Genomic DNA, 19,453 nt, shown 5'->3' with positions numbered 1-19,453 from the left:
GACAGCTTTTCCTCAGCATGGTCAGAGGTTAGGTTTGGGCAGAACAGAGAAATAGAAAGATTTAGATTGAAATGATCTAAACATTTTTCATTTTATGAAGTTTGGTTTTGTTTGTGTTGAACCCAGCTATCTTAGTGCTAGCAGACTATCTGCAGCACACATGTTCAGTTTTGTGTTCTTTGTGTGTTTTTAAAGATAAAACAAACTTTATTTAAAGGGTGATTTTAAACACAGAAGATCAGCCATAACGCGCCATCTGCACTTATGCATTTTAACCCTTTTATTAACCCTGGTATTTTAAAGGTAAGTGTTTGATTCTGGTGCTAAGCTATCAGCTTCTTTTGTTAGCTCAACTGCTAACCGGTAAGAAGACGTGCTTGCTACTAATGAGTATTTAACAGAAAGGTTGTTAGTTTTCAAGCTAGTGAATAATAGTCCCTAAACATCATTTTACTAAATTTGATAACTAAGTAAAAACCATTAAGCCCAATTTCTCCAGAAAGATTTGGCTCTTTTCCAAAATACTCCCTTAATAATATTTCTTTAAATATTATTTTAAGAAATAAAGGCAGCTAATGAGACACCGTTGAGAATTAGTCATCCAGAAGGTTGGTTTTATTCAGCAGATCATTCTTAAAACATTATTTTATTAAAATAATATTTTATCTGATCTTGCATTGTGAATGGTTGTCTAAACGTTTGCTGATTATTTCCTAAGTTGGTTCCAAGACTAACTTAACTTCATTTCCAGATTCTTCAAGATAATCCTTGGTTCTCAGACATAAACATTGCATGGTAATGTTGCATCACTCTTTTGGTCATAATTTTCAATCATCTTTAATCAACTTGTTTATATTGTACATAGCCCATTAATCTTCCATATTCTTTAATTCTGCTTGGTAGTTTAGTTGGATTGTTTTAGCATAGTAAAGAGTTTGTTGATTGAAATATGTTTGACTTTGAGTTGACTTATTTTTGTTAATAAATTCTTGTATTTTAAGAAATGGTGTGAATTCATTCCATATATGTGCAGAGTTTTGCTGTTCAATAATGTCAGAGCTCGTCTCACACCTTTCTATTTTGTCCTAATACCATTGCCTTACTGGGCTGGTATTCACAGGACAACCCTTAACAGACCAAAATATTATTTGATAAAATATGAATATTAAACAATATTCTCAGATTCATAATCCCAACAATAATGAACATTGAAACAATAAACACTATGCTTTTCCAGCCAGAGAAGCTTATATGGCCACTTTTAGTACATACTTAGACCAGGGGAAAGTGTGTTTTTCCTTCATGTTTTAAACCAGGAACACTGGTTAGTCTATCACTGCCGAGGAGGATTATTATGTCCCTGTAAGAACAGTGTCGGTCTAATCTTCACTGAAGTTCTTGAATGAGAGCCTTGGTGAGATTCTCGGTCATTCTCATTCACAAGATGTTGACAAACCTGTTTGTTGCGGAGTTATTCACATGATCAGGAACAATTTTACAGTGGGTGTAGTCATCCTTCAGTGGGGTGATCTGTAGACTGCTCTGTGGCCTTCCTCTGTCAGAGGTTCAAGCACTTGACATATCGACAGAGTGCATTGTTCTCTACTCATTTTTCGTTGTCCCCATTGACATAGTTGATGTCAGCTTGGACAGAAGTCATCTAGATTCTGGAACCCTCTTATAGTGGCTCTTGTGGATCTAGGCTGCTTTTTTGTGACTTTGACGTCTGTTTGAGTCAACAGCAGCACTTTAGAAAAGCCCCTAACGGTGCTTGGACCCTCCAAATTCCCTCTTCAGCTGGTCCATCAGCCTGGCTGCCATGGGTGTAGATGACTAGATCATGTTAATAGGAGAAAGCTCGCACCTGGAGAGTAGCTTGATATAAGGTTGCAGACAAACCTTTACAGTACTGGGACATATGATGTTTGAGAATGGCCTGAGTACAGGTCTTCTTCCCATAGTTTCAGAACAGCCAAAACGAATTTCAAATGGTCTAATTTGTGGAGGTGTATTTTTTCTTGACAAAAAAAATGTCAAGGTGTATTTTTTTTTTTTTGTCAAGAAAAACTACACCTCCAATGATTTACCAAAAATGATTGCACTAAGACAGTTCAATGAATTTTGATTTTTCAGGATGTGGCCTTGAGGAGCTGCTCACCAGTTATATAATCAAAATACAAAGTCTATTTTACTCTCATAATCTCAATTAGTGCTCACTAGGGGCATAATGAACCTTTTTCCTATAATCTTCATTCCTTTTCACTAGAGCTTCTAAAACCCTTGTAAACCAGTGTGTTTTATTTTTATTAAGGCAAACCTATCCCTTCTTATTGCCCATGGTGCAACCCATGTGTCAATTCAGCAAACTGATTGAAAAATATTTTTGTGAACAGGATCATACAACATAGTCAAAGAAATTAATGGCATGACCCTGTACACTTTCCCTTGCATATCCTTTGGAGTCATGCATATAGTTGGTTATGAAGAGCCCTTTACGTACAGATAGCAGTGTTGCCAAGTCCGCTTATTATAAGCGACTTTAGGCTTGTTTTTCTCTAAAGTCGTTGAACCCTCTGGAGAACAGTGCTGGGAACCTTTGAAGAGCCATAAGAGCGTCAGAAGAACCCATGACAGAGCCCAGATGATCTGCAGTGGAGCACAGAAGATTTGTGGTGGAGCCAAGAGGATCTTTAATGGAGCTTAGAAGGTCTGTGGTGGAATTGTTGTTGAGGGTCTGGAGACAGAGGTGGATCTACCTGGACGCCCTCGTCATGGAGGTCAGGAACACGAGGCGGGTCCTCCTGGACACCCTTGTTGTGGAGACCAAAAGGCAGTCCGTCTTCGATTCCCTCAGGAGCAGGAGAGCATGCTGGTGATGGTAATGATGATGACGGCTGGTCAGAAGAGGTTGAGGGCACTGAAAGAACAGTGGAGAACGGCAGGGAATCCTGAGTTTGTGCGGTGACCTGTGACGTGAAGCCTGCTTGGTAGCAGGAAGCAAAGTCGAAGATGCTGGGGAAAGGAGGAAGGCCCTTACCAGAACCTCTAGAAGAGGTGAGGAGGCGTGGTTTGACCCCTTGGAACAGGGAAGGATGCTTCGGTGTGACCCTCCGAGGAAAAATAGGAGGCACCAGCTGGACCTTTTGGAGCAGGAGCAGGAACATGTCGATGACAGCGTCGCTTACAGCAGGAAGAGGAAGAAGCAACAAATGTGGCAACTGCCGAAATGGACTTCTCTGGATCCTTAGAAGCTGGAGCCTGACTCTCAGAGATTAAGGTGGAAACTGCAGTCATCATTGGGGGCAGGAGTGGGAATATCAGCCAGATCCTTGCCATTAGGAGCAAATCTTTTTGTGTTTTACACCAAGAATTAGGAAAATAAGACGTTTTGCATTTCAGTTTAAAGCTTCATCAGCTTGGAATACTTTGCCTCACTTACTTACTGTATCACTGTTATTCATATTTACTTTATTGTAAAACATCTTTCTCTTGCTTTCAGTAAGAATAAAGGTTCATTTATTCTGGACTTAATCCTCACAGAGATATGAGCATGAACTCTGTATGTGTATGTTGTCTTATTTTGTGTCTTGTGATGTGTGTCATGCAGTTGCTATGCTGGTGGTTGTGATTTTGGTTGCGTGTGACTATGTGGTTGTGAGAGTGTGTGTTTGTGTGCGTGTGTATTCTTGAGAACGTTGTGGGTACTCCTGTGTGATTTTTTCATATGTGTTTGATTCGTTTTACAGAACGTCTTCTGTTCTGCAAGGACCCTGTCAAAAATGAGATGGTGCATCTCAAGTGGTTACTCTTGAAATAATCAGGTGTCAGTGCTGCCAATTATACCTTTTATTCCTTTCCATACATAATATGTGTCATGATAGGGTTAAATAAAGTCAAAATCAGGTTGAAGGCCATTGGATGTGCCCAGCAAATGTTTCTGTTTGGCCATGATAAAGCTGCTCTCTTGTAATCATCTGGTTTCATAACAATGTTTGTGATATTCGTCAGCAAGATTATAACGGCTCTGAATGTTCTATTCTAATCTAGCTTTATTTAGATCTATCTATATTTTCTAATGCCGTAAGTCCTTATTATATTTAAGAGTGGGGTCACTAGTTTGTATTAGTTCCTATTCTTCTAATTTGTGCTAATTTCATTAGTTCTAGTGCTTATTTTAATCTCTTTTAATCTCCATACCTCGATTGGTCTCTTTCTGTGTAGTGTAGGCATCAAAAAGGGTCAGAGTATTGTGTTCATTTAATTGTGAATGTATTTATTAAATCTGAACCATAGATACCATTTTTTTTTTAAATCTTGTTCACTTACATTTAACTGTAACTGAGTCCTGTGGAAAAAACTCACTCCTCATCCGTTTAGAAGGCTTAATGAAATTGATGAACACAAAAATGAAGGGCATATTATGTCTTATAATCTTAGTTTGTCTTACCCAGTTTTATAAAAACACTGCAGTTTCCTTTTTAATCACACTTTGTATTTATTTCAAGTAACTAAAGTTTGTTTCATTTAGCTAATGTTTTCTCCATTTAGTCCATCCAGTCCAGTAGTTCTGTTAAGGTGCATTTCATCTTGTGTTAAATTTGAGTCTAATTTGATCATTCTGACTGGAAAAAGTCAAACCATCTGTTAAAATCATGTTTTGAGGGGAGAGATTGTCCCTTTCTGGCACTTCCTTTCATGTTATCATAAAGAACTGACCTAATATTATTATGGTACTGTTGGATCAGACCTGCTCTTGTAGTCTCTAGATATTATTGTGATACCTTATTTAATAAATAACACTGAGTGTCAGATAGTTTAAAATGTTTTTACCTTTCAAGCAGGCGGTCCATAGTCAGGACTGCTTCTCCAGACCTAAAAACTCAAAATTCCAATTAGTTTCATATCAGAAAACAATTTAAATTAAATGTATCCTGCCACATGTCCCCTAATTTTTGTTACATAACATGAAACAGACATTCATTTCACAAAAACAGACAGACAAAATGGACAAATATTGGCCACATAAAGTTTGATTACCCTGTAAATATAGCATTTTAGAGTGGAACCACTTTGTGTCACTTAATGGTTAAAAATTATTTCTTACCCTTTTCTGGTGACTCGACAATTATTTCCGGGACCCAAACAAGCTCCATCAAACTGTTGTTTTAACTTGTTAAAGCATCTTTGTGGGTGAAACTTGTTAATATTTCTCCTCCCTGTCTCCAAGCATTGCTCCTACAGAACAAGCAGGGAGCTCAATATCTAGTGATGTCTCAGTCATTCTCTCACTTCACACACACACTTTCACACACTCTGGCCAACCAGGCGGTTCAGCACCGTTTCCTGGTCCACATGAGAGCTTACTTTGTTATCTCTCAGACACCAAAGTTTATTCACAGTAGAGTTTGTTCAGTGAGCTAGGGTCTGTTAGCTTCGCATGTAGCAGTCAAGGTCCGTCAGTCTAATGTGTCCCCCGTCACTTCAGTCTGCTCACTGTTATGACTCACACACATCCACACTGGCCAGTTGATGTTACACTTTTATCTTTATACAGCTGTTTACTCAAAATAATAAAAAGGAGCGGGTGGCTTTTAAACCTTTTTCTTTAACAAGGTTAGAGGCCTTTTAAACTCGTATCACTCCCCCTGGCAGTATTTTTGACCGTTCTTATGGAATAGTCAGGACCCAACAACCTTACTCGGGTATGCGCATCTATATCCCTGTGTGTTTACTTTTAAAGACGTGGGCAGCTTTGAGATCTTTTAAGAAGATCAGGGAGGCCTTTTAAACCCATACACTTCCCCTCGGTAGTATCTTTTGACCCTCCTTATGGGAAAAGTCAGGACCCGACAAACCTCTAACCCGAGTATTAGCGTGCTTCATTCAGGGAGGTGGCTTTTATATTGTGTGCATGGGAAACCGATCTTCCCTTGCATACAATAAAGGAACTCGAAACCTACACCCCTAGATTTTAGCTGTCTTTTAGAAGATTGTACAGTTCTTCCTGGGCTGACACCATTAAAATCACACCACTTATCTACATGCCTTACGGTTCAACGCGTTCGCAACAATTATTCTGAACTATTTTTCTGCCTCCAAGAATTACAAAAACAGCTCACTCAGAACTAACAACACAGCCAGAGTGTTTTTACAAGAAAAACACTGGAGATTTTTAATAGGAATCTCCTTACCTGTTGCGGCGGCTGCTGTGATGTGTTGTCCTTCCGTGGCAACCCTATCCTATCCAAAAGTGGTTTCCGTTTCCGGGGCGCGGGCGGAAACACCAATTTGTCCGAGCTACTGCACCCGGTTGGCGGTCAGACGCCTCGGAGCTCCACCGGTACTTGGACCCCGGAAACAATCACCACTCTATCTAAAGACTCTGAAATTAACGACTCTCAAACAGTTTTTAACTTTTAGCTCTTTTAATCTAAATTAAGGCAGAGGAATGATTACAGAGATCAGCGCTGAGGCTCCCGTCTCGGACCGTCGCCGTCTGTTAGAGGATGACGAAGAGCCTCGATAGAAGGTCACATATAGTTTTTATATCTGGTTCTCCAATACAATGGATGTACCCTCCCTCAGTGATTATCAGTAGACTGTGTCACCATTGTGGTGTCTATCTGTTAGATTGTGTAGTAGCGGGTGTCCATACTTAATCTAAGTGTGCTGTAGCTTTCTAATCAAACCAGTTATACCGGCTGCTCCACCATCAACCCCAGTGCCCCAGCTTCAGGTCATTTATGACAAACCTTGGGCCATTTATCCTTGTACTGTATGTCTATGAGCATTCTTATCCTATTCTAACAAAAGGGAAACATTAAAACTTATACTTTACTTCACTATAATATAAAAGAGAAAAACAGCTATGGGCATATTAATAAAGGTTATTCCTAACAGTATGAAAGTGCGTGACATATCGACGCACGGTTTCGTACACTTGATTGTGTTTGTGCCCTGCAAATTTCAGAATTTCTCCCTACCGCTATCTTTTAATATGAACACTGCACACTCTTTTGTACATGAGTCTCCAGATCTACAAGGACATACAAATTAACGCATCTAACACAGGAATAAAAGGAAGTCATCTAAGCACAAGAATGAAATGGTGAATCTAAACATGAACTGAAAAAACAGCAACTGAAGAAAGTGAGAAAAGAACTAGGAACTCAGACTCAAAACCAAACACAAGCAGATCATGTTACTAAATTTCCCCACTGTGGGACGATAAAGTATATTTCTTTGTCTGCCTTTTAATCAACAAATAGTTCTTAGAAATCTGAACTCTTCTGTCTTAATTATTTTCATTAGTTTTACTCTATCTGCTATTTAATTAGCAATTTGTGATTGTTGGTGTGAGCACTTTGATTAGCCGTCGTTTTTAAATGTGCTATACAAGTAAATATGACAAATACATAAGGAAAATAGAGAGTGCTATTGCTACATACTCAAATTATGATTTGTGTGTACAAATGAGATTTTTATAAAGCTCTTAAAGAAAGTCAGAGTGACATCAATAACTTCAAGATCAGAACCAAGTTTGTGCACACAAACAAGGAATTTGGCTTTGGTTCCTCTTTGCTCTCAATGAGGAAACGATGAGAAAGAAACAAGATTAAACTTGGATGAAAGCATAAATTCACATACAAATCTTAAAAGGTGATTAGGCTTGTTTAGATTTAGCTGGGCTGCTTTCTTGGTTCTCTTTCTCTCTTGGATTCTTTATTTTTGTCTTAAAATTAGAATTCAAGAGCTCAGCTTGACTGTGGAGCTTCTTAGCCTGAACATGTCATCAATTAATTACAAAGCAAACAACTATTTTCAGAGATGTGTGCCACATCGCCTAAGTACATGAAAATACTTTTTCCTACTCCATTCTTTAAGCAGAGAGAAAAAGCAAAGCAGTGGCAATTTTTCAACTATTTCTATTTATTTGTAAATGTTTTAAAAAAAACAAACCCTTTAAAAATCTGTGTGCTTGTGTCAGAATAGAAGACTGAATGGGGAAAATGTAAAGTAAAGAATGCAATGTTGAAGCAATCCCCCCCAACACAGAACCACATCATTTGAAAGAAGATGATGACAACAATAAAGTATTTTATAATTTATTTTCCACAGATATGGGTTTAATATAATTGTGGAGTAAGAAACCCTACACCACCCACACTCTGACCAAGACTTTCATCATGACATCAGGTTTAGCTTAAAAAAACCTTATATCCTGCACATTATGATCCTTGAATTGTTAAAAAATATCCAAATGCAATTTTTGTGATAATCAATCTGTTATGATAAACTATTTATGTAGATGCCTTTCAATACAAGTAAATTATAATGCACTATAAAGTTAATGTTCTTATTCTGCTAGTTTGGAACCTGGTAAAATTTTGAAATTACTGTTGTATTACTGTCTCTTTTCTTAATGCCTCTCAGTTGACCTTGAATCAGACTTTAGATCCAGTCAGTAATCTTTGTTATGGAACTGTCTATCCATTTGGAAATGTACACATAAATAGTATAATCTGTTTTTGTTAGCGGCTATCTAAGAGCTGCAAAACAATCTGTTAGTGGTTAAATGTCTGTCCTTCTGTTTTTAACCTCTGTAAAACACTTTGACTCTATGACAAATGCTCTATATTGATTGATTGATTGATTGAAGGCTTAGTTGATAAAATTATGTGCAATTTTGTTTCTGACCAGAGCAAATTCATTCACATTTTTGCTTTGCCCCTTCAAAGGCTTGTGGCAAATTGCAAACATGACTTACAGGGGTTGGACAATGAAACTGAAACACCTGTCATTTTAGTGTGGGAGGTTTCATGGCTAAATTGGACCAGCCTGGTAGCCAGTCTTCATTGATTGCATATTGCACCAGTAAGAGCAGAGTGTGAAGGTTCAATTAGCAGGGTAAGAGCACAGTTTTGCTCAAAATATTGAAATGCACACAACATTATGGGTGACATACCAGAGTTCAAAAGAGGACAAATTGTTGGTGCACGTCTTGCTGGCGCATCTGTGACCAAGACAGCAAGTCTTTGTGATGTATCAAGGGCCACGGTATCCAGGGTAATGTCAGCATACCACCAAGAAGGACGAACCACATCCAACAGGATTAACTGTGGACGCAAGAGGAAGCTGTATGAAAGGGATGTTCAGGTGCTAACCCGGATTGTATCCAAAACACATAAAACCACGGCTGCCCAAAGCACAGGAGAATTAAATGTGCACCTCAACTCTCCGGTTTCCACCAGAACTGTCTGTCGGGAGCTCCACAGGGTCAATATACACGGCCGGGCTGCTATAGCCAAACCTTTGGTCACTCATGACAATGCCAAACGTCGGTTTCAATGGTGCAAGGAGCGCAAATCTTGGGCTGTGGACAATGTGAAACATGTATTGTTTACTGATGAGTCCACCTTTACTGTTTTCCCCACATCCAGGAGAGTTACGGTGTGGAGAAGCCCCAAAGAAGCGTACCACCCAGACTGTTGCATGCCCAGAGTGAAGCATGGGGGTGGATCAGTGATGGTTTGGGCTGCCATATCATGGCATTCCCTTGGCCCAATACTTGTGCTAGATGGGCACGTCACTGCCAAGGACTACCGAACCATTCTTAAGGACCATGTGCATCCAATGGTTCAAACATTTTATCCTGAAGGCAGTGTCATGTATCAGGATGACAATGCACCAATACACACAGTATGACTGGTGAAAGATTGGTTTGATGAACATGAACGTGAAGTTGAACATCTCCCATGGCCTGCACAGTCACCAGATCTAAATATTATTGAGCCACTTTGGGGTGTTTTGGAGGAGCGAGTCAGGAAACGTTTTCCTCCACCAGTATCACATAGTGACCTGGTCTCTATCCTGCAAGAAGAATGGCTTAAAATCCCTCTGACCACTGTGTAGGACTTGTATATGTCATTCCCAAGACGAATTGACGCTGTATTGGCCGCAAAAGGAGGTCCTACACCATACTAATAAATTATTGTGGTCTAAAACCAGGTGTTTCAGTTTCATTGTCCAACCCCTGTGTTATGGCTTTATTTCAACAAATGTTTTGCCTCTTTCATCAAGGACTAATTTGTGGAGTGCACAGCTAATGGTTGTCTTTTTTATAGATTTTTCCACCTGAACTGTGCATGTATCTTCTCCAGACCTGCAGTGGGACTGCTTCTCTGATTAATGCCATCTTTGCAAGGCCTGTTGGTTGAAGGTGGATGGTCATATCTTGGTAAGTTTGCACTTTTTGCCATACTCTTTCCATTTTCATATTATGGACCGTGCTCCATAAAAGCGTGTCCTTCTACTGTATAACCTGACCCTGCTTTTAGCTTTTTTTACAAGTTTATTCCTTTCTTGTGTGTTCTTCGGTCTTCATGATGCGTCTCTAAGACCTCTACAGAAATACTGCATTTACACTGAAATGAAGTTACACACATGTGAACGATATTTACCAATCAGGTAACTTCTGAAGGCAGGTTGCAGTGGATTTTATTTAGAGGAATCAGAGTATAGGGGCTGATTAAAAATGCATAGTGTTATCAGTCCCTTTGGAAAGAATTGTGCAATACAGTTTGGGCATTTCATTCTTAAAATTAGAATGAGATATATGTTTAAAAATAGATTCTTGAGTCCATTTTAGGTATCTTTGTGGATAGATATGGGTCTGCTAAGTGCTTTTACACTATATAAGGAGAGCTCTTGAAAAGAGGATTATCATTCAGCCAACAATTGGCAGAGAGAAAACACAGAGGACACAGTAAAACTTGAGCTGCTTAATGGCTGGATTTAACAGCTAAACATGATGTAAATGATGAATGATCACAAATAAGAGAAATGATGTTGAGATAACTGAAGAGAAAATAAATTCACAATTACTTTTCTTAGTAATTTCCTTTTTTGCCAAAGGGAGGCAACATTTGTTATCACTCATGCTGCTCATTTGTGTACCTTCAGCTCAATGAAATTCTGCATTAGCTCATTGCAGAAAAGAAGATGTAATTTAGAAGTAGTGAAAAATGAAGAATTAGACAATGACAAATGAAAGATATAATTTACTCAGCCTGCGGAGAGTATTGTCCACACATTAACCCCGTCAAATGTGTATCACAGCTAATGGTGTAGGTAAAATAGAGAACTCCTTTGCGCAACTGACATCTTAAAGAATGGGTTCCTCTCTCAGGATCGACGATACATATTCCTGCTCTGTCATTGTAAAGCACATCCCTATCCCAGACTTCGAACCTCAGCTCCTGACCAAGCTCCACTGAACCAAAATCATACGTGGCATTCCAGACTGGGTCGTTGTTGTCCATCACGGTGTCAGTCTCCTCATACATGCTGCTATAGAAGATCTTCACGTATGCGTCTGTTTTTGTGAAGGTGTCTGCCCTCAGCCCAGCAGCTCTGTGGATTTCCAGTTTCAGAGTTCCTCTGCCAGTACGTAAAGGACAACAATTATGGTCCAAGTTGGAAGTTGGGGAGCAGTTGTTTAGGCCTAGCTGCTCATCTTCCAGCTGGTTTTCTTTTAAGTACTCTATGACCATGCTTCTCAGATTTTCACTGATCTGATTGTCCTCCACCAAATGATGCAGAGGGAAGATGCCATAGGAAATCACATCAGGGTTGTTGTGGAGGCTGTTTATCCAGCTGTGGTATGCCTCTGAGGGCTCTTGCTGGTAAAGAATGTCAGGGAAATACTTCTCCCCTCCGATCACCTCAGTCTTATGTGTCATGAAGCCCTGGTAGAAGCCCATGTTCATGTTACCCTTCAGAAGGTTGTCACATTTGTTGGAGAATGATGCATTGGCAGGTAGAAAACCCAGAGCCATGCGGAGTTCAAGATTCAGGCAGTTTTTGATGTTTACCTCTGAGAATCCCTTCAGTGTGGCCAAACAAGTCCTGAAAGCAGTGATTCGCCTTACCTTACCCCCAAGCTGCACCTACAAAACAATAATAAAGAAGGCAGAACCTTCAGTAGTATATTTAGCTTTAGCACAGAACTGTTTAAGCAATAGGACATTCTTTGCATTTGCACGACAATGAAAGAGGCTAGAAACCTGGTGTATGTAATGTGTTCCATAGGTGTCTATGAGACGTCTGTACAGGGCTTTGTTCTGGGCTGTGCTTAAACTCTGTGGGAGTCTCCTTAGATGCTTTGTGAATTCTGAGCTCAGCCGGGGATGATCGGCCAGTCTGTAGCTACAAAAACAGAAGGCATGCAGCGTTCAACTGTAACACAATAGCCAACATAATGTTCATTTTTCTGCAACAAAGACAATGATCAGCTCCGGGGGGAAAAGTCTACAAGCTTGTCATAGTTACAGTATGTGACAGCTTATCAGTACACACACACGTTGACCTTTTATACTGTTTTACCTTTTCTTTTTTAGCTTGTCTAAAATATTTTTGGATCTCTTTTAGATGACAGTTTAAAATCAGACATTAATGTCAGCCTTGTTATATCTGGCATCATTTTTTTTTTTTTCAGAAAACATTTATGTGATGAATTATCCAATGTTGTTTAATTTGCATATTACTCTTTATTTGTGGGTAATATTATTTATTGTTTCATAATAGTTTATTTAAATTTTTTAATTGTATCCTATTTTAATAGCTTTTTTCATGCAATTTATCTCCTAAACTTATTTATTTTATCTATTTTTTGCACTAAAATGATCTTTCCATTTTATAATGAAGGATTGACAAGTCTATTTTGACTAATGCAGTGCACAGGACACTGTTCTTTCAACCTGCTTTCACCAAGTCCCTTCAAAATACCCTTATTGGACCCTAGACATAACTACAATAATCCCTTATCCCATGCCAATGGCATCACAAAATTTTCAAAATGTGAATGTTTTCATAACCTTGAAGTGGTATGCTCATTACAAGCCTTTTCTTAATATTTGTCAATATGTGTCAAAGTATCTCCTATGTGAATAATCTTATTCTGCAAATTTAGAAATCCAGACATTTTTGTTTTATTATGGATGATTTTGTTTTGGGCTTTTCCTCCGATCATGACTGTTTCCCAGGTGGTGCTTTAGTTCATTATTTTGACTGTGGTTCTTATTCTTCTTGTATTTCTGTCTATGGTGCACTTTAGTTCTGTTACACTTGCATGATTTTTCTTTAGTTAGATTATGTCTTCGGTTTAGCTCATTCACATTTTTGTTACCACTCCATTCCTCAGTCAGCTGGCAATCAGTATCATATGGTCCACCTGCTCCATATAATCAGTGTTACCTATGCCATGTCATAAATATACTCTTCAGTTCTGCTTGTTCCTCGCTGGATTATTATGTTCTTTTCATGCCAAGCATGCTTTTGTTCATGCCAAGCCTGTCCATGTTAATACCTGCATCTGCTACCACCTGTCTACTGTGAGTTTTCCTTTTTGGTTTCACTCTTTTCGACTCACCACACTATTTACTCCTGCATCTCTGCACCTGGGTTCACTCCAGAAGTCACCTTTTTGATAGCTTGACTGTATCTTTCTTCAATACAGTAACTACATGTTTGGACCTTTTACAAAAGGTGGATCCATGACATAAAAGGATAGTATGTTTTCAGTCACAGTCTTAAGAATGTGAACTACAAAAATAATAAGTTTTATTTTCTGACCGCATTTTGGGACCGTCTTTTTCTGTTCTGTTGTAGATTTTGTGTTGTAAAAGCTGACAAATAAAAGATTGTTCTAAAACTTGAGAACTTCTAAAAGTTCCTTCTTTTTTCTTTTGTTCCTCTTCCCTTTTTTATAAGATTAGATATAGAAACAGAAGATTAGATCTGAATCTTATTTCTTCTCATTTCTGAGAAACTAGTAATGTTTGATAAAAGTTAGACTTTATTTAACCTAAATAATTTATCGAATGTTCAATTTCTTATTCTCACACTTTTTGCTCTTTGTAGTAGATGTTTCAAGAAAGTGTTTTCAGCTTCTTTTTACCTAATCAAATCATTAGGAAATTGACCAAACTGTGATGATTATTTCCTTATAGTTTTTCTTATCCCTCGGGGGCCGTGCCAAGTCCCCAAGGCTTAAGTGATGAATGCTAAGGGCCTAATTTAGACATAATTTGGATGCCAAATAATAGAAAAGCTAATAATTCAAAATGTACTTAATAACGTTATATGTGTGATAATTAATTAATGAGGGGAAATAGGGCAATAAGGATTTAATCTTCAAATAAAATTTTCATAGATTATAATATAGATTGTGAGCCTGATTGATTTATGTACATTAATTATGTTTTGTTTAATATTGTTTTGTCAATACTTCCCAACATTCAAGAGCTCTCAAGGGGTTTGTGGTTATGGTTTTATTTAACAATAATAGCGAACAGATTAAATATTTTACTAAAGATCTCCCAGTTAAGGTCATGCATTTTTTGTGAAAAAAAATTGTGTTAACCCTATGGGATCTTGAAAATGTCTAAAGCTACAAAGCAAATTGTTTTGATAAGTTTCTTAAAAGTTAACCTCATGAATTAAATAAATCTCCAAATATTGTAATAGATTTTGTTTCTAATAACAAACATTCAGTGCAATTTTCTGCCCAGTCCATGTTATGCTACTTGTCTGGTGGATATTTAAAAAAAAAAAGCCACATTTGTTTCTAATCAAACAGTATTTGGAGTCAATCCTAAGGATAATGGAAGATCTCTTGCAGTTATTGGAAGTTTCAACATACATTGACATGAATTGGGTCAGTTGCTGCCTGGTTATTGCCCTATAATTTTGGTGCTAGAAAGCATTGACATTTATTTGTTACATTAATCAAAACTCTGCATTCAAGTTAACATTATTTACTACTTTACCTGTAATAGGAACAACTAATTTCATTAATGGCAAACGTAGCTTTGTCCGCACTGTGCTGCGAGCGTGCAAACTTGGCCAAATCTGAGCGGCTTCCTCCTAGCACCGCCTGGCCGATTTTGTCCAGGCTCAAATCCAAACCCCAATTGTTGTTAACCAGCGAGTTGGAGCTACGCAGCAGGGAGTCCACAGAGTGGTGGAGTGCACTAGACAGCTGCTTACTGCAGCGGCTAAAGAGACGCCAGTCCAGCACTGCAGCTGGGAGCCTCTGAATCTAACCAAAGTTGGAGTAAAAGAAATAAGTTATTTGGTAGGATTGAGGAACACAGCATGAAGTTTTGTTAAAGTGAAGACAGTTGGAGAGGAGTGAAGACAAAAGTTGAAGGAGAAGGGTTTTACGGTTATCACCTGTCCACTTTGGAACCTGTTTGGACACAATGTACAGGTGCGGTTGTCATCCAGATGAGCTTTGACATTGATGACGTATGCCCCTGTTCGATGCATTCGCACCACATCAAAACCCTCCCCTGCCAGGTTGTGGCCTGGGACAAAAGGAGCCTTCTCACACTCTGATCCTGTGCCAATCTGACAGCCCAAGACCCTATCAACCTCCAATGTAAATGACAGTGTCAGCACAAACAGGACAAGGTTTCTCTGCTGGTTTCCTTCTGCTTGCATGGTTACCTAAATGTGACAAAATACAAAAATGGCAGAGAGAAACACATTTGATGTTAAATATTGTTAAGAAAGGGCTCAAAGAATTCTCTTTTATACTCGTTAGACTTTAGTTTGAGATATGCTTTAAATCCCTTGTGATTTGCAAACTGCGATAACCCTTTCAAAGATGCCACATGAAGGCAAAAAACATGCACACTTACCTCTTACTGACTTTTTTTTCTATTCCTTCAGACTTTTTTTTTTTGGGCAGCAGGAAAGTGGTAGCTTTCTTTTCCAAACAAACTACGTCTTCTGGTTCAAGTCTTCTTAATGTTTTCCATTCTTGGTAAAGATGAGTAAATGATGAAGTGCAAAGAAAATAAAAATCCTAAGGTTTCAGAGGGCTTTGGTCTCTCTAGAAGGCTGTGCTGAAACCCTGCTGTTTGCAGTCTTCACTATGTCCTTTGCATATTGAAGAGGAGGGAGTTTCTGTATGTTGGTGCTGTGTATCCGCTGCTCTCTCACCCATCCTCTTTTCCTGTCTCTCTTCCCTTGGAGCATTGCAAATTTCATCTGCATGAGTAGGTTTGTTTTTTCATGCTCAAGACCCAGTTCTGTAAATCCCAGCCAGCCCTGTACTGTATGTGTGTTGGCAAGTGGATGTGTGGGGGAGGGACAGCTTTTTTGTTGTCACAAGAGAGGAGATGAACAATGTTTTTTAGGCTTTCTGGGAATCATGTGTCTGAGCGGGCAGATGCTGCTTCGTGTGTGTAGACTGTATAGTTGTATATCTGTTGGACTGGATGTGTGTTTGTTTGAAACGTCTGAGCTGCCCTCATTGTGTACAGATTGCCTCAGAAGAAAAAAAAACATGAGGTCAGCTTTGCCTTTATCTATTTATGAATGTCAGTGGAATGTTTGTGGTTTTCTTGTTGAAGTCAATGAAGATACTGTGTTTCTGTGCACACTGTGCAAAAGGTTTCATATAGCAATAAAAACACTCAAATAGTAGACAGATTTCTGCACATTTTTTTATTCCAAGTGTCCTTCACCAGTTGCTTCTACAAAGTTTTAATCTCTAGAACCAGGGTTCTCAAACTGTAGCAAGTGCCCTAGAAGAAATTATGATATCAACTTTTTGTAAATTAAATACAAACAAATTAACCAGCGTAAGAAAAACTGTGTTATAAAGCTAATTGGAATATTTTAGGAGTCCCAAGTTGAAACTGAAGTGAATGCAAGTGAACCACAAAATTCCATTTTGAAATGACATGTTTGTTAATTGCCTAATAGCAATATAAGGCAACGACAAACAATTTGTGCACTCAAACACTGTAGCAACATCAGACGCTGTTAAGCGCCATGCCAATCCAATCCAACTTTATTTAGAAAGCACTTTAAAAGATAAACAGCTTGTCCAAAGTGAAATACAAACTAAAGGCTAATTTAAAATAGATGTAAAATGAACAAAAGGCAAATAAATTCAATATTTATGACAAAGTTGGGCATGTTATTTGAAAGACGTGCAGGTGCATTTTGTACCAACTACAATGGAAAGTAAAACATATCCTTTCCAGACAGTATTTCAAAACAATAATCCTTGCATTTGTGACCACATAGCTGGATCACTGCAATGCACTTTATATAGGAGTCAGTGATTTATATGTTTCCCAGCTCCACAGGGTACAAAATGCTGCTGCTCGTCTTTTAACAGGCACCCGGAGATTTGATCATATCTCCCCTATTTTAGCTTCCTTACATTGGTTGCCACATTGGCTGCCAGTACATTTTAGGATTCATTTTAAAATCCTTTTATTTGTTTTTAAAGCTCTTAATGGCCTTGCCCCTCCCTATCTGTCTGAGCTGTTACATTCTTACACACCGTCACGTTCCCTCAGGTCAGCTGATCAGTTGTTCCTGAAAGTGCCAAAAACAAAATGCAAGCTCAGAGGGGACCGTGCTTTTTCTGTGGCAGCTCCCAAGCTTTGGAATGATCTTCCTTTGGGCACAAGACAGGCCTTTTCACTCACTGTTTTTAAGTCCCTCCTTAAGACCCATATTTTTTCTTTGGCGTTTGGCAAAATCTGAGATGTTTTTACTTGTTTTATTGTGTCTGTACATTAATATTAAATATTTTTACATTTTGCATTGTTTTTATGATTGTGTACAGCACTTTGGTCCTGTCGGTGTATAAAGTGCTTTATAAATAAAGTTGGTATGGTATGGTAATGGAAGACCTGTAATCCAGTCATGTGATGACAGAGGCACGGACTACTTCAATGGCTTTGCAGTAAGCATCGGCTTTATTTTGGCCAGATGTCAGTGCTGAAAAATGTTTTATTTAACAGCTGCCTTAATATGGCCATCAAAAGTAACATTTTCCATTTTAAAACCAAGGTTAGTGGCTGTTAATAATGAATTGATAGTGATTTAATGAGACAGAACCAGCAGGATGTAGATAAACTGTTTATTACTGCAGCCATTACAGTGTTTAAAATATGTGGCAGCCATATTGGTTTTTGTGGTCTGGGTTGGTGAATGTCCACCACAATTTGTAGGGAGATACATGGAAGCAGGAAAATTTGATCTGGGTACAAATGGAATGTATAATTAAATGAAACCCTTCAACCAAATAACGGCGCTCTTTTTCCGATGCATAAGAACATTTTGTTGTTAGTACTTTTTTGACAAAATGCAAAAGTCATATTCTATGGTTGTTTAAAAACAGCAGTAGACATGTCATGTTGGTCCTGTGGAAACCTAGCATTTTCTGAGTTGGTGTTTGTTTAAAAGGTTTTGTGAACCACTGTTTTTAGAAGCTTGAGTATTGCATATTTCTTTTATGCTTCAAACCTACCAAACAAGTTATTAAAAACTCAGCGGTGTGTAAATCTATCTTGTGGGGTGATGTCGCTGTTCTAACTGGGAAATCCTATTCACAAAATATTCTCTTTCTATTGTTTGTTGTAATTTCTGAATTACAAGATTTTCCAGACGCATTCGCAGAAAGGACTTATTTGACCAAAGTGCCAGCTTCACTTCTTGGTTCTTCTAGGAAAGATATGTAAATAGCCTTAAAATAAATTAATCTTTTAAATTGCGTTAACATAATCAGTCAGTCATTTTCTACCGCTTATTCCATAGTGGGTCACGGGGGAGCTGGTGCCTATCTCCAGCAGTCTACGGGCGAGAGGCAGGGTACACCCTGGACAGATTGCCAACGTTAACATAATCTTTTTGGAAAAATACAACCCTAGTTGGACTAATATTATTTAGTAGGAGAAAAGAACCTACAATAAGTCAAGAAAGAACAGTTTTTCACAAAATCACCAGTGACACATAAATTGGTAAACCAGATGTTAATAGTTAATACAGCAAACCCATCTTTTTCAAGTAGGAAATTTAGTCCACTAATGTCCAAAAGTCCTCAAAGGATTTCATTACAGCTTGATTGTTTTGATGCTTTGCTATACATGATGTCTTAGATACACTCCAAGATGTAGGTTTTGAGAGAGGAATGTGTATGTAGCAAGTAAAGGCAAGTGTTTCAAGCAGCAAAAGACAGTCTCCTGAAACCTAAAGTCACAACGTTTGGGTAGATGTAATTGGGAATTAATATTTTCTCTCCCTTTCACTGAAGAACTGAATCTGGCCTTTAGGTTTTTGCAAATTATTTACTTTTAATGCCACACCAAAATAAACAAATGTCACATTGCTAAATGTGTTGTTTAAATTTAAATTGTTAAGGAACATGTAGTGCACACATTTGGGACTGAAAGAATTATGCCTTGTGTTAGAACTTTGGTTAAAATATGGAAAAGCTGTTTAACTTCCAGTCTGCCACTAGATGGCACTGATACTCCACAGAGCCTTGAAGCTTTGAAGCATTTCCAGTGCAAAACAACAACTTCACCCTAAATCAGATCATTCAAGGAAGTGAGAGACTGCTTTATTTTAAAAAATATGCCTG

At 38.3% G+C, this 19,453-nt stretch overlaps 1 protein-coding gene across 1 annotated transcript; it reads right to left on the bottom strand.

The window, feature by feature from the left end:
• Positions 1-11,042: 11,042 nt before the first annotated feature.
• On the bottom strand, positions 11,043-16,111 carry prf1.5 (perforin 1.5). Its single transcript, XM_047380843.1, has 5 exons — positions 15,705-16,111; positions 15,235-15,510; positions 14,829-15,100; positions 12,066-12,207; positions 11,043-11,948 (listed from the first exon to the last, which is right to left on the bottom strand). Exons 2-5 carry the CDS (start codon positions 15,502-15,504, stop codon positions 11,061-11,063), a joined length of 1,572 nt encoding a protein of 523 aa, XP_047236799.1. The 5' UTR covers positions 15,505-15,510; positions 15,705-16,111; the 3' UTR covers positions 11,043-11,060.
• Positions 16,112-19,453: the final 3,342 nt, after the last annotated feature.

Source organism: Girardinichthys multiradiatus, chromosome 12 (genome assembly GCF_021462225.1).
Source record: "Girardinichthys multiradiatus isolate DD_20200921_A chromosome 12, DD_fGirMul_XY1, whole genome shotgun sequence".
NCBI lineage: Eukaryota > Metazoa > Chordata > Actinopteri > Cyprinodontiformes > Goodeidae > Girardinichthys > Girardinichthys multiradiatus.
This window is presented reverse-complemented; position numbering and strand designations above follow the sequence as displayed.